Consider the following 15,382-nt stretch of genomic DNA (forward strand, 5'->3'; position numbering starts at 1 on the left):
TCACCATCCAGACGTAATATAGAAGCTCTCGACTGTTCTGGAATCAGAGATCGCCGTTTTGCTAAAGCACCTTAGCCCCTTTTCAAGATCAATGATTCCTTAAACTGAACAACGAGAGTTACCTTTCTTATGGATCTTTGCATTGAAATAATTCCATCTCAATCGCCAGCCGTATGCCTTTATACCTCAAGGCTCTGAAATTTCCATCAGTCGTCAGATCATCCGTAATGGCGGACATCCTTCAATAACGGGAATAATGGCGAAGGACATCTCCTTTGTTCGTCCGTAGCGTATATGCTGATGCAATCTAGCACCTGAGGTATCAGATTCCTCCTTTTATTTCAGCCAGAATTCCGCTGAAATCTATGCACGAAATCGCGAGCTTTGTAATAGTAAAATGAGACTACGAGTCTTTCTGACTCCGCACGCGTGACTCTTACAACGACTAACAGAAACGTAATGAACACACGCTCGCTCAAGAAGCCCGAACTTCCGTGAAGAAACCGAAAGCCAGGTAGCGCTACCACCTTGTATAGCAGCGCCGTTCCGCGACACTATTTTGCGATATAACTAGGACCTACGTTGGTCCCGCTAGAGCCTTTCAGAGACATAATTAGTGATTCAGTTATTCCAACAGATGGCAGCACACCACTGCTTCCTATCCTTATAAGCGGTATTTTGAATACAAAAACTCTACTTTTTTTCTAAGAATTATAAATAAATACAAGATCGTACATCTCAATGTTTTGAACTTTACATACACATATATGTAATGTAACAACAAACCATTCATTTTTTTAGACCCTAATATGAACTACTCATCAGGTTTTATTGAAATAGAAATAAATGTTTTATTTATTTATTATGTAATGTATAATGTATTGGTAGAAAGATAAAGGTAATGATAATAGTACAAAATATAATAGAATAATAATACGAAAAATTTTGTCGCCTTTCATGTTTCGCCTCCGCTAATTCTTCGTCTTCTGTCCTGTGAACGAGACGCAGCAGCTCTACTTGCATTTGCCTTCTTCGAAGATAACACAATCTACGCAGGATATCTCCCAACTGCTCCAGGAAATTGTCCACTGCATCCTTCTTCGGCGCATTTTCGCGAAGTAACTGTTACAATATGTTGTTATGCAGTGCCTGCACATCGGGATCGTGCTGCTGTCTTCCTGTAAGACAAAAAAATCCATTTAATGCATTCAAAGTAATGAATTTTCTTACATTTTCATACATTGTTAAACAAAGCTGATTGTCCATGAAAAAAGTAACACAATTATGATATGAAGATGTATCAATTAATTATGAAAATCTATGAGACGTGTGTCGATTATCAATTATTCAAAATTAGCTCACTTTTTTTTTCTCGTGGTCTACAATTAGCCGAACTTCCTGCTCTTTCAGGATTGTCTGGCGTGCTACAAGTTATTGGAGAATACACATTACATTCCTCGAATTCCAAATCGTTCAGGATCCGTGCATTATCTTCATCACGACATATGTTCTGTGGTAGAAAGCTTGTTGTACTAAAATTGAACAGCAAAGATATGTAAAAAAGTGTACTTTTTTATATATTAAAGCCTATATATGGAGGGGTAAAAGCCATAGTGCAAGTAGTGTAAATAAAATTTTTAAAATATTGATTTGTGTATCTAGATGCAATTTGTGCAATATATAAATTGCATCTATGCACACAAGTCAATATTTAAAAAATTTTAACTTACACCACTATAGCTTTTACCCCTCCATATAAGACAAGTTATTACGTACGGGGTTTCTTGTGCAGCCTCGTCTAGAAATTGCATCCTTGAATAGAAGCGGAATGTACTTTTCTGCGGATGTCCCGCTTCCGCACCCGATCCGCTGCGTACGTAACCCTTCATTTTTTTATGAGCTTTTGAATAGCAGTCCCTCAGGTATGTCCATCGAGATTTCATCCACGCTACATCTTTAAAACCTGAAAATCCCTAGTTTAAATTACAAATTTAGAGGCGGGATTCTGTAAATCCTTAACGAGTTTCGATATCATTGCGCAGCTTTTTAACATATATAATACCTGCGCATATATAATACTAAAACTATCGGAGTTATAGAATCTCGCTACAGCTCGCTTACACGAATACAACCCAGATAGCACAGTTGATCTTTATTAATTTATAAAGGTCAGATTCAGATCTTTTTGAATTCATAAAGATCAGCTGTGCTATCTGGGAAACGTACATTAGCCCATTTGCGAGTGCAGATTAAATATACATTTATGAGTACATAAAACAAAGTAAAATGATTATATATATTACCAAGATTATTAAAGACTTCATCCCACAATTCTCCTCGTACACAGGAGCTTTGCTTTTGAACTGGCAACTTTTAATTCCATAGACCTGGTCTCTGCTCTACGGCATCGATGAGCATCTCGTCCATGATGTCTGCCGAGTATGAAGTAGACTCATTGCTACTCTCTGCTGGTAGTGCGTCTCTCTGCGTACTTTCTCCTACTTCCTTCAATCCTGTTTAGACATAAATTATATACTTATTAAATATATTTAATTTTTGCAAACAAATTATGAAAGATATTTGCTTGCAAATAAAATTACTCATTGTAGCACGCCCTTTCTCGTCGACAACGAGGACATGAATACTTTTATCATAGCTTTTGAAGCACTTATGGGCTTGAATCTCCGCACAGGATCCGTACATTATCTGCCCACAGTAACCGCATTTTACAGCCTGCAAATATAAACACATGTAACTACATGAATCGCATAATATTTGATATGTTGTTCGTATTGAAAATATCTATGTGCTGAAATCATGCGGTGAAAACCATATGGAAAAACAATGTGGTAAAACCACATTGTGAAAAAAATCCACATATATGCGTTCAATAATATAAAAAAAATATTACTACCATGTGGTTTGTCAACATGTCCACATATTTTGTCAATAAAGGTGTCAATTTCAGGTTTTCTTTGGTAAACAAACAAAACTATAATCACATAACCTATATTTAAAATTATTATTACCGGCCCTTTTTCATGATTGTTGGTACTCATCTTGTAGAATTTTAGCTTGTTGTTTTAACGTACGAAATCCTTTTAAAATGCACAGCACGCACACGTGAATTGGAACAATTCGGAGATGATATTTTTCCAATACAACGGCGTTTTAAACCTTGCGCGGGCAGAAACACCCGCCCGATCCGTTCAGAATTAAAGAAATATACGCGTTCCGATCGGAAGGAATAGCGGGATCAAGAATTCACTAGAATTTCCTAGCAGAATCCGATCCGTGCTTAATGGGACTGCACCCTCAGACCATCACCCATTAATACTCTGGGTGAGAGGTAGCCCGAAAGGAAAGCAAAGAAGGAGAGAAGCGGAAAGAATGAGAAAAAGAGGGATATGGAGCGAAGAGGGAAGAACACAATTTAGGGAGAGGCTAGGTTGTGACCGAACTCGCGGTCTAATATTAAGAGAAACTCACTTTGAGTTGAAATTATCGGTCGCCACTACGTTTAACGCACGAACGTAAAACGTTTGAGAACCAACGATGCTCGTCGATGGCCTTGTAACTTCCTTCCTTCCTGTCTATCATCAAGATGTACGACGATCACTCTTCGTAGCTATGTGCGATTTATAGATTATGTCCTCGGCTGTAGTCACGCATTATCACTCGGTCCGTAAAAGTCGATCAAGGATTAAAATGAGGAAAAGTTCCGCAAAATAATTTCGATTCGTATCAATTTAACAAAAACAATAATATATTAATTTATTGTTTAAATAGCGGAATATAAATTTGAACACTTCACGGGTGTTGCCCGGGTACAGTCTCTCGAACTTGTGATTAGCAAAAATATATTCGGTTTACATATTCGTGAACGCGTACGATAAATACAGACTTTTCAACGGTATTCGCGTATCGCAAAACTTGTCTTTCTCATTCGCTTTATTCGGTTCTCGAATAACAAAAATATTCTAAGTATCACGCACTCGCGACAAAACACGTCCGTTCGTTACGAAGGTTCTCTGAGAAAAGACCTCGATGACTCCCCTCGGCATCCCCACTTTGGGTCGCCGCATGCGCAGTCGGCACTTCGGTGAACACGCCCACTGCGTCGGGTGATCCAGTGATGGCAGTTTTGAAGCCCAGCACCACGGTGCTGTTGGAGTGGGGGAGCACCACTACCAGCCCGCGCCGTGTCCATGTGCGCTCCGCGCTCGGCTCTGCTTCGGGTCTTTAGAGACGAGCAGACGTATTATGTTCCTTCTCCTTTCCTCCTATTCAGCCACGAAAGCGACAGCGACGCGCTTCGCGTTCTGTTACGCGTTGAATGCCTTTTCTAGATATCAATCAAGTAATCAAAATAATGATTTTTGGTTACTGGATTAATCAATTCTGATTACTTGATTAATCAATTGCTCGATTAATCAATAAACTAACAGTTGCAAATAAACAAATTACTTATCTCTGTTATCTACGACTTCGATGGCTAAAAAACTAACTAAAAGAATTTGTTGCTCGGGTCTTTTTGTTATTTAAATATTCTATGGACCGTGCCCTACCAGAATATGCAACATATGATTTTGTTGCTCGCCCCTAACTGTAATAAACAAATTATTTATCTCCGTGTCGACCGTTACCTACGACTTCGATGGCTAAAAACTAACTAAAAGAATTTGTTGTTCGGGTCTTTTTGTTATTTAAATGTTCTATGGACCGTGCCCTACCAGAATATGCAACGTATGATTTTGTTGCTCGCCCCTAACTGCAAGTAAACAAATTATTTATCTCCGCGTCGACCGTTATCTGCGACTTTGATGGCTAAAAACTAACTAAAAGAATTTGTTGCTCGGCATTTCGCGCGCCTTCTCGCACTCGGCCAATCGCGTCGCGGTCTTGCGGGCGACACGATCCATTGAATGTCGTTTGGCCAATAGGCAACTAACTGAGCCGGTTGACTGGCTCAGCTCAATCACGATGCTGAATCCCTATTGGACGGCGGACATGGGCTCTCGCTGCGGTCTTCGCGATGCGTCAACCAATGCCAGCCGTCGCAACAGCACAAAGTGCGTGTTCGCGGGCCAGTCACTCGGAGCGGTTCCGAGTGACCAATCATAGGTCATTTTGACGATCCGACATTACGCAGGTAAGTAACACGTACTAGAATCAATCTTTTGTTAATTCTCCTTTTCTTTCAGGTACCGGACTTCGTGGGATCGTCTCGCCCAATCATTGGACGGGAAATCGTCATCGGTAAGTATTCCGACGGTAAGTATATCCAATGCGTATCGCATATTATAAAATAATAAATCTTAATCGTTTCGACAGGGAAAACATAAAATTAAAGATAATTGAACGATATAAACGCGTTACAATGCGAATCTCGCTGTTTCGAGCCGTGCTCGTTTCTCATTGGTCGGATCGCTGCGTTCGTTCGACTGAGTCGCACAATGCGCTCTGATTGGCTGAAGGCCTTAGATATTGATAGAAAAGTTTGAAATAAACTAAACAACATGAAATTAGCCAGGATTCGCTCCTATTGGCTCTCGTTGACAACAAAGTGTGTGAAATAGGTAAATCAAAGTAAAACTCGACGAATCGATATAAAATTATCAGGGCTTCGCCCCATTGGCTGTCGTAGTTCGACATTCTGTCAAAACTCTAATAAAACTGTGAAACATGCATAATTAAAACTGAAGTTACATAGAACGGACGCTATTGGTCCTCGGACGCAATACACGCTTAAGTTGACGTGATTGGTTCATCGCTCGTCGGGAATCAATCTTGGATCGATCTCGAGGCTTAATAATAAAATATATAAGGTATAAAGAGTGAATATCATGCTTACTGTGTGAATGTCTGGAAAACTAATAATCAAAGGTATGAATATAATCAGAGTGACCACTAGGTACTCCTTAAGCCGCATCTCGCTGACTTCAATGACTCTACGTTAAATAATAGGGTTGATATGCTCTTGCTAAATGCGAATAAACCAAAAGTAGTATGCAGATAATAGAAATTGCAAAAAGTATAAAAATGAATGAAAGTACTAAAATTCTGAATTTATCAGAGTCCATGGCCTTTGATTGGCTCTCACGATGGCTCTGTCCTCGCTTCTTATGATAATTCACTCGGGATGCGTGGGATTGGATGGAAAGGTTTTTCGTGTTCGCTCAAGCATATCGTTTATGAAATAAACTTATTTTTAATCACCGACGCTCCCTTAATCGCCAATACATGCGTTTGTCGCTATATAGATATAAGATTAAACCAGTTGGGTCTCTCGTCGCGCAATTCGCGTAAAACACTCTAGAATGACTTAATTATGTCAAAACAAACAATAAAATAAAATAAAATGAATTCGTTCGTAAACGGAATAGAATTAAACACTCAAAATAAAACTTAAGGTCTCTACACACGGTAGATTCCTGCGCAACCTTTCTGATTGGCTGTCTGTCTAAATTGACTTAATCGCGCAACCGTGACGGGATTTTGGTTTACGGGGCAATGGCTGCTCCCGCCGCTATCTCCGACGTCGTCGATTGGTCCGGCTGATCGTCGTCCTTCTCCTCGTCTCTCGATTGGCCCTTGTCGTTATTCTCTGGTCCAGCGGGTTGTTCCCCGCACTCCCTCACTATCTGCTCCGCTACGGCCTCGGGCACTTCTTGGAACAGGTCCAGCTGCTCCGCGTCGTTGTTACGCATGAAGAGCTGTACCTCGGCCGCGGTCAGACCCATTGATTGGTCCGTCTCCTCGCTCGGTCGTACGGCGTTGGGATCTCTGGGAATCACCTCCAATTGGTCCATCGGCTCGTACGCGACCTGCTGGCGCAAAGGATCCGACTTTGGAACGGTGACTTCAGCCACCGGTTCCAACCTACAATAATAAATATCTTGGAAAACGAACATTTTGCAAATCTTTATTAAGATTATCGAATCTTAAGTCAATCCAATGTATTTAAGGCAATTTAGTTCGTTTTATTATCAAAAACTACGAAATCTACGAAATCTCAGATTTCAGGTTAACTTTTTTATTAACGGCTCGATTTTCGTTCTGCAAAGTTAAATGGCTTTATTTCGTGTCACTGAACACAAATATATCGTAATATATTGATAAAACTTAAAATTACGCAAGTTAGTTTTTAGGCGATCACGTCTATATACGACTATGTTATGTAATATAAAATTTGACTTAAAAATCATATGGCACTCTTTGGTTTACTTGTTTAAATAAGAATTTACCGTAATTATTGATGATTTATCCGAATTACGAATTTTAGCTATCTCGAGTGTCAATGAATGAAAATCTTTGTTCGCTTGAAAACGCGGTTTTTCGCGGATGAATGTCGTTCACTGGACTTGTTTAAGTACATTCAAATCAAAATATCGCAATAAAGTGGCATAATTAAAGATATCGCAAAGTATCACCTCGATCGGTGAATTTCCGTATTAATGTAAAATTTACCGTAAAAAGTATCTGGGTTTGCTCATTACATTGCCCAGAATGCAAATCTATCGTCATAATAACGATCCGTCGCTTCGTTCGAAGTTTCGACTTTAATATATGAAAATCTATAACACGGGTAAATCTCAAATAAAAACTATACGTATCGCTTATTATAATCACAAGGAACAATTTAAGCCCTCGTAGAGCTCGATCGGTGAACAATTGTGAAAGTTTGTTCATCCGCGCGCCTCGGTCTTAACCCTTTGACAGCTACTTTCCGGAATTGACCTTGGATCGTTTCGCGGATCGACTAGATCGACTCGTCTCTACTATCTAACGATACTTTCGCTTTAATAACATAAAATTATCCATCGGATATCAAAATCTCTAAATCTTAACCCTTTATGCCCGCACATGGAATGCGTGGCTTATATCGCACAAAAACTATATGTTCGCGTTTGGCACGACAAATTGAATAATATTTTACCATTTTTAAGTGTCTCAAGTTCTTAATTCGTAACCTCACTTTCATCACATAATCGATTCGATCATCACAGAACTTTGAAACTGTCTTTATTAACGCGCAATCTGACTCTATTCAACAAATCTATTTCGAATACACGAATAATTACGTTTCCCGTAATTTAAAACAGCATTCTCACATATTCGATTGCATTATTCGGTGTAACTCGTAGTAAAATAGTATTACCATCGCGGCAAAGAACAGTATCGCCAATATTAATGTAATTTCACATGGCTAATATTCCATGGCGAATGTCTTATCTCTAATCTTGCATAGATATAAACACGCGTGTATTTACATGTAGGTTATGATAGGAATCAGGTAAGTTTTTATTATTTATTAGATTAATCCTTAACGGACAAATCTCTTTCGGTTTTCAGGAATTATTTTACCTGCGTGCTGGACATGATGTCGCCTCTGCTTCTGGCAATTCCGTCAACGTTTCAGCTTCGCTCTGCGTCAATGGCTTGCTCACAGGGCTTTTTGGACTCGGCGTGGATGGCCTGGTCACCGCGTCTGACACATCCTCCGCTACCTGCTTTTGCTGCCTCTTGGTTCGGATCGGATCAGCTGTCTGGCTGACCTCTGCCACGCTCTGAGACTAGCTGGACTTTTGGCTTGACATGACAGTCGTCAAGGATTGTTTTGCAGCCTGGTGTAACATTACAACCGGTTGCAAGGTATGATTGGAGGAAAAAAAGATCTGCAAGAGGAAACAGAGGAAAGAACGTCGAAGATAAGAAGAGTAATAGAGGAGAATGAAAAAGAGAATAAAAGAGGGGCTAACAAGAACAGAAGAGGGTGGTGGGATGAGGAATGCAGAGAGAGAAAGAGGGGAGTGAGGAGAGAACTAAGGAAATGGAGAAAAGAAAAAGGAAAGGCGGAAAGATACAGAGAAGGAAAGAAGGAGTATAGGGAAATGTGCGAAAGAAAGAAAAAGGAGGAAAAGGAAAGATGATCAGAGAGATAGGAGAAGCGAGAACGGAAGGAAAAGTACAGGAATTGATAGGCAGAGTGAGGAAGAGAAGGAAGAGGATCAACGAAGAGATAAAACCGGAGAAATAGAAGGAATACTTCATGGAATTAATGGGTGGAGTGGAGAACAGGGTGGTGAATGGAGAAGGAGGAGGGGGCAGACAGGAGAAGGAAGAGATAGAACTAGATGAGGTAAGAATGGTAATAAAGAAGTTGAAAACAGGAAAAGCAATAGGCAATGACGGGATACCGAACGAAGCGTGGAAATTTGGAGGAGAAGAAATGGTGAAATGGATATGGGAAATATGCAAACGGGTCTGGAGGGGGGAAGGCTGGCCGGAGCAATGGAAGGAAGGTGAAGTAATCCCAATAGTAAAGAAAGGAGAGGGGCGAGAGGTGAAGGATTTTAGAGGGATAACTATCATGTCGTCGATGTACAAGATCTACACAACGATACTGGCAGAAAGGATAAGGAAGGAGGTTGAAACGAAGAATTTGATACCAGATAACCAGGCAGGATTTAGAAAAGGAATGGAGACGATGGATCAAATATTTGCATTGAACTACTTGGTGAATAGACAACTATGATATAGCGCTGCTGGCGGAGGAGGAACAGGAAATGAGATCAATGATAAACAGGTTAAAGGGATATCTAGACGGGAAAGGTCTAACACTGAGTATAAAGAAGACAAAGATAATGAGGTTTAGAAAGGGAGGAGGAAGGAAGAAGAAATATGACTGTAGATGAGGGAAGGAAGTTAGAGGAGGTCAATGAATTCAAATACTTGGGGTATACGTTGAAGAAGAATGGAGGGCAGGAAGCGCATATTAGAGAGAGAAGAAGGAAGGCAGCAAGAGTAATGACAGAAGTGTGGAGGGATAGGGAAGAGGATGTGGAAAAAGGACTGCAAAAGAAGGATCTGGCTATATGACACCCTGATATGGACGGTGATGGGATACGGGGCAGAAATATGGGAATGAAAGGAAAGGAGGGAGTAGAAGGTATTCATGAGAGGTATCTCAGATGGGTTCTTGGACTAAACTGGAGAACGCCAGGATATATGGTTAGAGATGAATTAGAAAGGGAAAAGATGAGAGCTAGAGCAAGTAAGAGAGCGTGGAAGTTTAAAAGAAAACTGGAAGAAGGTAGAGAAGGTGAAATAGCGAGAAAATGTTTGGAAAAAATAAAAAAAAAATGGAAGAGAGGAAGGATAATAGGAAGATGGAAACAGGAGAGAAAGGACTATCTGGAAGGGATCGGAGTAGAAGTGAAAGGGGAAGAGGAATTAGAAAAGGAGGCATTGGAGAGGAAAGAGAAATGGAAGAAGAAACACGAAAAGATGGAAAAGATTATGGGATCGAATTACAATAGATGGTATAAGAGTATAAGGAAGGACGGGATTCCGGACTATCTAAAGAAGGGATGGGAGGAAGCAAGATGGAGCAGGGTTGCAAGATTTAGACTTGGTAACGAAGTGAGGGAGAGACTATACTGGGGAAATGAGGAGGATAAAAAATGCGGGATATGTGGGAGGGAAGAGGAAACATGGGAACATATATGGAAGAAATATACGAGATGGGAGGAGTGGGAAGGAGAGGGGTGGCAGGATGTGGCGGGAGATTACTGGGAGAAAAGGGTGAGGGAGAGGAATGGATGAAAGCAGTAGAGGAAATGAGACGAGTTGGAAGAGGGAGGAAAGTGGGAAAGGAAAAAGGATGATCCAACAATTCAACGAAAGAGGACCAAGGAGGACGAGACAGCGAAAAGGGTTGAAGAAGAATGTGTTTATAATAAATTATATGTATTTAATTGTATGTAAATTATTGTAAATTTTGTAAAGGTTTGGGAACGTTCCTCAAAAACGCCCTTTAAGGCCCCTTTGGGGCAAATAAAGTATCTTTCGTAACCGTAAGTTAAATATATTTATATAAATACCATATTTTATATATTTATTTATGTCGAATAACCTGATATATATGTAATAATATGTATATGGGGCATTCTCCGTGAAATCAGACGGGGTGTCTTTGATCAGGAATAACGCTATGTAGTTAGTGCGCGGTCTTTAAGGAACACCCTGTATATCAGGTGATATATATGGGGCATTCTTCGTGAAATAAGACACCTCCCCCTGTCCAAAAATTGGGGTTACCTAAAAAATTCTTTTGGGGCTCATTTTATAGCTACACATATATAGTTTTAGTTGAGCTGTAGCCTTTTGAAAAATCAACATGGCGGACCCCAATATGGTGGCCGAAGTCTGCGGGTAACGAGGTACGACAGATGAAATCGTTACTTGGAAGTTATAGGCCGGTATTCATAGTCTTTAAGATCGTCTTAAGTAATGTCTTAAGACGCTAATACGGCTCTGTGATTGGTTCATAACATCTTAAGATTGAACTTAAGACGGTCTTAAATAACTATAAATACCGGTCATAGACTGTCATAGAAAAATGTGTTGATGGGTTTATTTAGTAGTTAGCATTAAATCCATGGAAAAAATAAATTTTTAGTTTGTCCAATACCAATATGGCGGCTAAATTATCCGTGAAATGCTAAAAAATAACTATTTCGTTCTTTAAAATGTACAAACTGCGTTCAATTTTTATGAAAATTTATATCATGTGTGACGTGACAAGTCGCGTCTCCTTCCCGGACGGGCACGGCCGAGGGGAATTCGGGGATGCCTCCTCGTTAGAGCGAGAGGAGGGCGGTCGCGTAATTAATTGGTCTAATTAGCTGTTAAGTTTTTAAGGGATTGCCGGTGGTGGCCGGAGTCAACTGTAACGGCCGGAAGCCGCAACGAGGAAGGGCAGAGGATTAAGGAGACAGCCAGGGGACATGGCTGAAAGTCGGATCGCCCGGACCTCCCCGCAAGTGCATGAGCGTCGCCGGCCGGAGTTCACTCCGCATTCGGTCGTGACAGCGGTAGGATAACGATCTGGAAGACCCCGGGACACCCCCGAGCGGAACGCCAGCCTGACCCCGAACGCCGACTCGATCATCGCGGCCCGGACAGCCGGTTGATTCGAAAAGCCCGCGCCGGATCGGAGGTAGTTGGAGCGGCGGAGAGTTACTTACCGTTTACGATTTCATTGTAAGTAACTCACAGTGTTCAATTTTATATCAATGTGAACCGTAAATCAGTGTGTCGCTCCATATGTACGCAGGTATCGTGTAACATATAATGAAGTACCAAATGCAACATGGTCCTCCTGGCCTTCTAACTTGGGAGGGATTTAAGGTTGCTTGCCTATGGAGTAGCGCACACACACCGGAATGACCGCATGAAAAAAGGAACGTGCGACGTGCGAGTATACAATAGCCAAATGACCGCGTTACAATAGAGTTTCTAATTTACACATTGCGCTGAAGATGACCACAAAAATGGTCAAAACGTTCGCGAATTTTTTTATGTATTGACGATAAGAAATATATATAACTTGCGCCCTATTTACCGCGCCGGCTCTTACTGCCTCTTTCCCTTTAATCGATTTAATCACGAGAGCCTTATAATTTTTAATTTTAATTATTATTTTTTAGCATTTTTCGAATATACAGCCGCCATATTGGGTTTCGTTATATTAAAATACGACGTCCCAATTGTTAATTTATGATCAACATCTTAAAATGTATCATGATATAAATTTTCATAAAAATTGAACGCAGTTTGTACGTTTTAAAGAACGAAATAGTTATTTTTTAGCATTTCACGGATAATTTAGCCGCCATATTGGTTCTGGACAAACTAAAAATTTATTTTTTCCATGGATTCAATGCTAACTACTAAATAAACACATTAACACATTTTTCTATGACAGTCTATAACTTCCAAGTAACGATTTCATCTGTCGTACCTCGTTACCCGCACTTCGGCCACCATATTGGGGTCCGCCATGTTGATTTTTCAAAAGGCCACAACTCAACTAAAACTACATATGTGTAGCTATAAAATGAGCCCCGAAAGAATTTTTTAGGTGACCCTAATTTTTGGACAGGGGGAGGTGTCTTATTTCACGAAGAATGCCCCATATATATCACCTGATATACAGGGTGTTCCTTAAAGACCGCGCACTAACTACATAGCGTTATTCCTGATCAAAAATTGAGTCGAAAAGTCCCGAACCATTTTCTTTTGTAATGCGTTACCAAGCTGTAATTATTGAGTAAAGTCAATCCAATCAGCGCCGACCTTTAGCTGGGCGCACGTCAGTGATCCACGCGCCTGGTAGTGTGCGTGAGCACCCCTTCAGGAGGTGGGGGGCACCCTTCCGAAACCTCTAGGGGCCTGGGGGAGCCCTCCACTACGGGTTTTGCGAACCCGGAGTACCCGAGCACACCAGTACCGTAATCCACGGCAGTCCGCGAGGCCTGTCGTGGACCGGGGAGTCCTTTTCAGGACTCGCGAGGTAGGCGGTCTCTATAAAAAGTCCGCCCGGTCAGACGGGACCGTAAGGGACGAGCTAGCTTCGGCTAGCTCCGTTGCCCGGCCGTCCTATAGGAAGGAAAACCCTGAATAAAAACCGGGAGCCCGGCTGCCCTGCTTAGGAATCTGACTAGCTTCGGCGACTCAAACTCCAACAGCCGGTAGGGGAAGGCGACCCTGATTCCAAACGTCCGGTCGGCCGGGACCGATAGGGAGATTGCGATTCTCCCGCCGGCCAAAGGGAGGAGGTGGGTCTTCCTCTATCCATTGCACGCCGCACAGTGGGGCGAACGCCTCATTTTTCGGTCATTTGCTTATAACTTCTACATTTTTCAATGAAATGACTTAAAACTTGACATAAATGTACGATTATTATACATTTAGTGTATGAAATCAAAATTATTTAATTAACAATTTTTTATAAAGCGCGCATAGATGATTTTTTAATTTTTTAAATATTTTTTAGTTTTTTTTGAAAAATTGGTTTTATTTAAAAAAAACTTTTTTATTTTATACTTTTTTAGTGCTTCATTAAATTAATATGAATAATTATTATCGCATATTTTCTTACTGCTCCGTACTCTGATGTTCTAGCGCGATATTTTATGTACTAAAACCTTCCTGGAGAATTGCTCTATAGGACAGTGAAAACCGCATTTAAATCCGTCCAGTAGTTTTAAAGAAAATCGTAGACATACATACATACATACACGCCAATATAGAACCTCCATTTTTGAAGTCGGTTAAAAAATAAAGTTAATTTGATTTTCAATGATAGTCTTAAATCTCAGGATGTTTAATTTTTGTGAGTTTTATAATAGAAAAGAATAAATGTGTTGTAACTGTACGAGCTAGCTACCCATTTTTACTTCAAATTCTTCGTGAAAATCATGATTTTTTTTTTCAATGCTTTCAACGCGACTTTGGGTAATTCGTATTAATACATAATGTTATGTGGCTTATTAAAGCCTGATAATTTGATAAATCCAGATTATTTGCACGTATACAATTAAAAAATTGACGATTTGTTCGGAAAATTTCCATTTTACGAGCGTGTTAAAGTATAATCTTCTATATATTTTATATATTCCATATATTTTTCACTGTATCCTGAAAAGGACGCAAAGTGAATTGTATAAAGCAAAACTTTCAAAATCAAAAAGTCTTTAATCGACTACTGATCGAGGAAAACTGACGAAAAGTTCTTATCTCCGCTGTTTTTATTTCCTCTCCCTCCCGTCCTTCCCTCCCTCCCCTCCCCTCCCTCTTGAGGAGAACAATATTTTTAATAATATTTTTAACAAAACTTTTGCATTGTCAAAAGCAAACGGCTCTTAATTAGCCCGCTTTTCCTACGATCTTTATCACACAAGGTGGAGACTCGGGAGGCCGTAACTCAAATCCGGGTACATTCCCGGCTGAGGGGCAAAATTCTCGAGGCAAACATGGGGGAATGTACGCCTATGAAGGTGGAAGGAAAAAGTTAACCTGTGAAAACCCGAGACGTGGCCACTCAGGCTGCGCCTAGGGTTAAACTTAGAGGGTGCAATGCTCTGGAATGCGGAGTAAGCAGCAGTCTGGGGGTCGATACGGGACTAGGCTCCCGTGTTGACGCACTTGATCGCAAGATGGAGGTGATAGCGGGGGAGATACGTTCTCTTGCAGGTCAATTGAGAGATGCTCCTCTGGCTTGCGATGCCGGTGATGGGGGCGCTCGCAAAGGAAGGGAAGCCCCCGGTGCGGTGCTTTCTCCTTCGGCTGGTGGGCCAGGGGGGCTGGGTACAGATGGGAGAGTAGGCGGAGAGGTGCCGCGACCCCTGCGCCCGTGACCACCAGACGAGAGCCTGGTCGGGAGGGGGGCGGGAGGGCGGGGCGAGTCCGTCCCGCCGGGGAAAGGAAGAGAAGGGCTAAGGCTACGGGGCCGTCCCCGCCCAGCACGGCGGCGGTTACTTTAACCGTTCACCGGAGCGGGACGGTTTCGTATGCCGAAGTCTTGAGGACGGCG

The 15,382-nt window shown here is 41.2% G+C and overlaps 2 protein-coding genes across 4 annotated transcripts; both read right to left on the minus strand.

Moving 5' to 3' along the window:
- Positions 1-733: 733 nt before the first annotated feature.
- Positions 734-3,545, minus strand: LOC112468079. 3 transcript variants are annotated; one of them, XM_025037112.1, is made up of 6 exons: positions 3,490-3,545; positions 2,601-2,733; positions 2,304-2,513; positions 1,777-1,963; positions 1,363-1,532; positions 734-1,178 (listed from the first exon to the last, which is right to left on the minus strand). In XM_025037112.1, exons 4-6 carry the CDS (start codon positions 1,941-1,943, stop codon positions 1,126-1,128), a joined length of 390 nt encoding a protein of 129 aa, XP_024892880.1. In that variant the 5' UTR covers positions 1,944-1,963; positions 2,304-2,513; positions 2,601-2,733; positions 3,490-3,545; the 3' UTR covers positions 734-1,125. The 3 variants fall into 3 exon arrangements, with proteins under 3 accessions (XP_024892880.1, XP_024892879.1, XP_024892881.1); XM_025037111.1 differs by lacking the exon at positions 3,490-3,545 and having other exon boundaries at positions 2,601-2,801; XM_025037113.1 differs by lacking the exons at positions 2,601-2,733; positions 3,490-3,545 and having other exon boundaries at positions 2,304-2,595.
- A 1,298-nt stretch (positions 3,546-4,843) lies between these two features.
- Positions 4,844-8,800, minus strand: LOC112468078. Its single transcript, XM_025037110.1, has 2 exons — positions 8,368-8,800; positions 4,844-6,882 (listed from the first exon to the last, which is right to left on the minus strand). The coding sequence occupies exon 2, from the start codon at positions 6,810-6,812 to the stop codon at positions 6,504-6,506; it is 309 nt and encodes a 102-aa protein (XP_024892878.1). The 5' UTR covers positions 6,813-6,882; positions 8,368-8,800; the 3' UTR covers positions 4,844-6,503.
- Between the last annotated feature and the right edge of the window lie 6,582 nt (positions 8,801-15,382).

Source organism: Temnothorax curvispinosus, unplaced genomic scaffold (assembly GCF_003070985.1).
Source record: "Temnothorax curvispinosus isolate PA1 unplaced genomic scaffold, ASM307098v1 QBEX01018035.1, whole genome shotgun sequence".
Classification (NCBI taxonomy): Eukaryota; Metazoa; Arthropoda; class Insecta; order Hymenoptera; family Formicidae; genus Temnothorax; species Temnothorax curvispinosus.

Excerpts from the sequence above, each read along its gene's own strand:
- LOC112468078 (XM_025037110.1), bottom strand. The coding sequence starts at position 6,812 with ATGGACCAATTGGAGGTGATTCCCAGAGATCCCAACGCCGTACGACCG.
- LOC112468079 (XM_025037112.1), bottom strand. The coding sequence starts at position 1,943 with ATGAAATCTCGATGGACATACCTGAGGGACTGCTATTCAAAAGCTCAT. Across the intron at positions 1,533-1,776 it reads GAGGCTGCACAAGAAACCCC|TACAACAAGCTTTCTACCAC; the intron begins GTACGTAATAAC and ends GTTCAATTTTAG. Across the intron at positions 1,179-1,362 it reads TAGACCACGAGAAAAAAAAA|GAAGACAGCAGCACGATCCC; the intron begins GTGAGCTAATTT and ends TTTGTCTTACAG.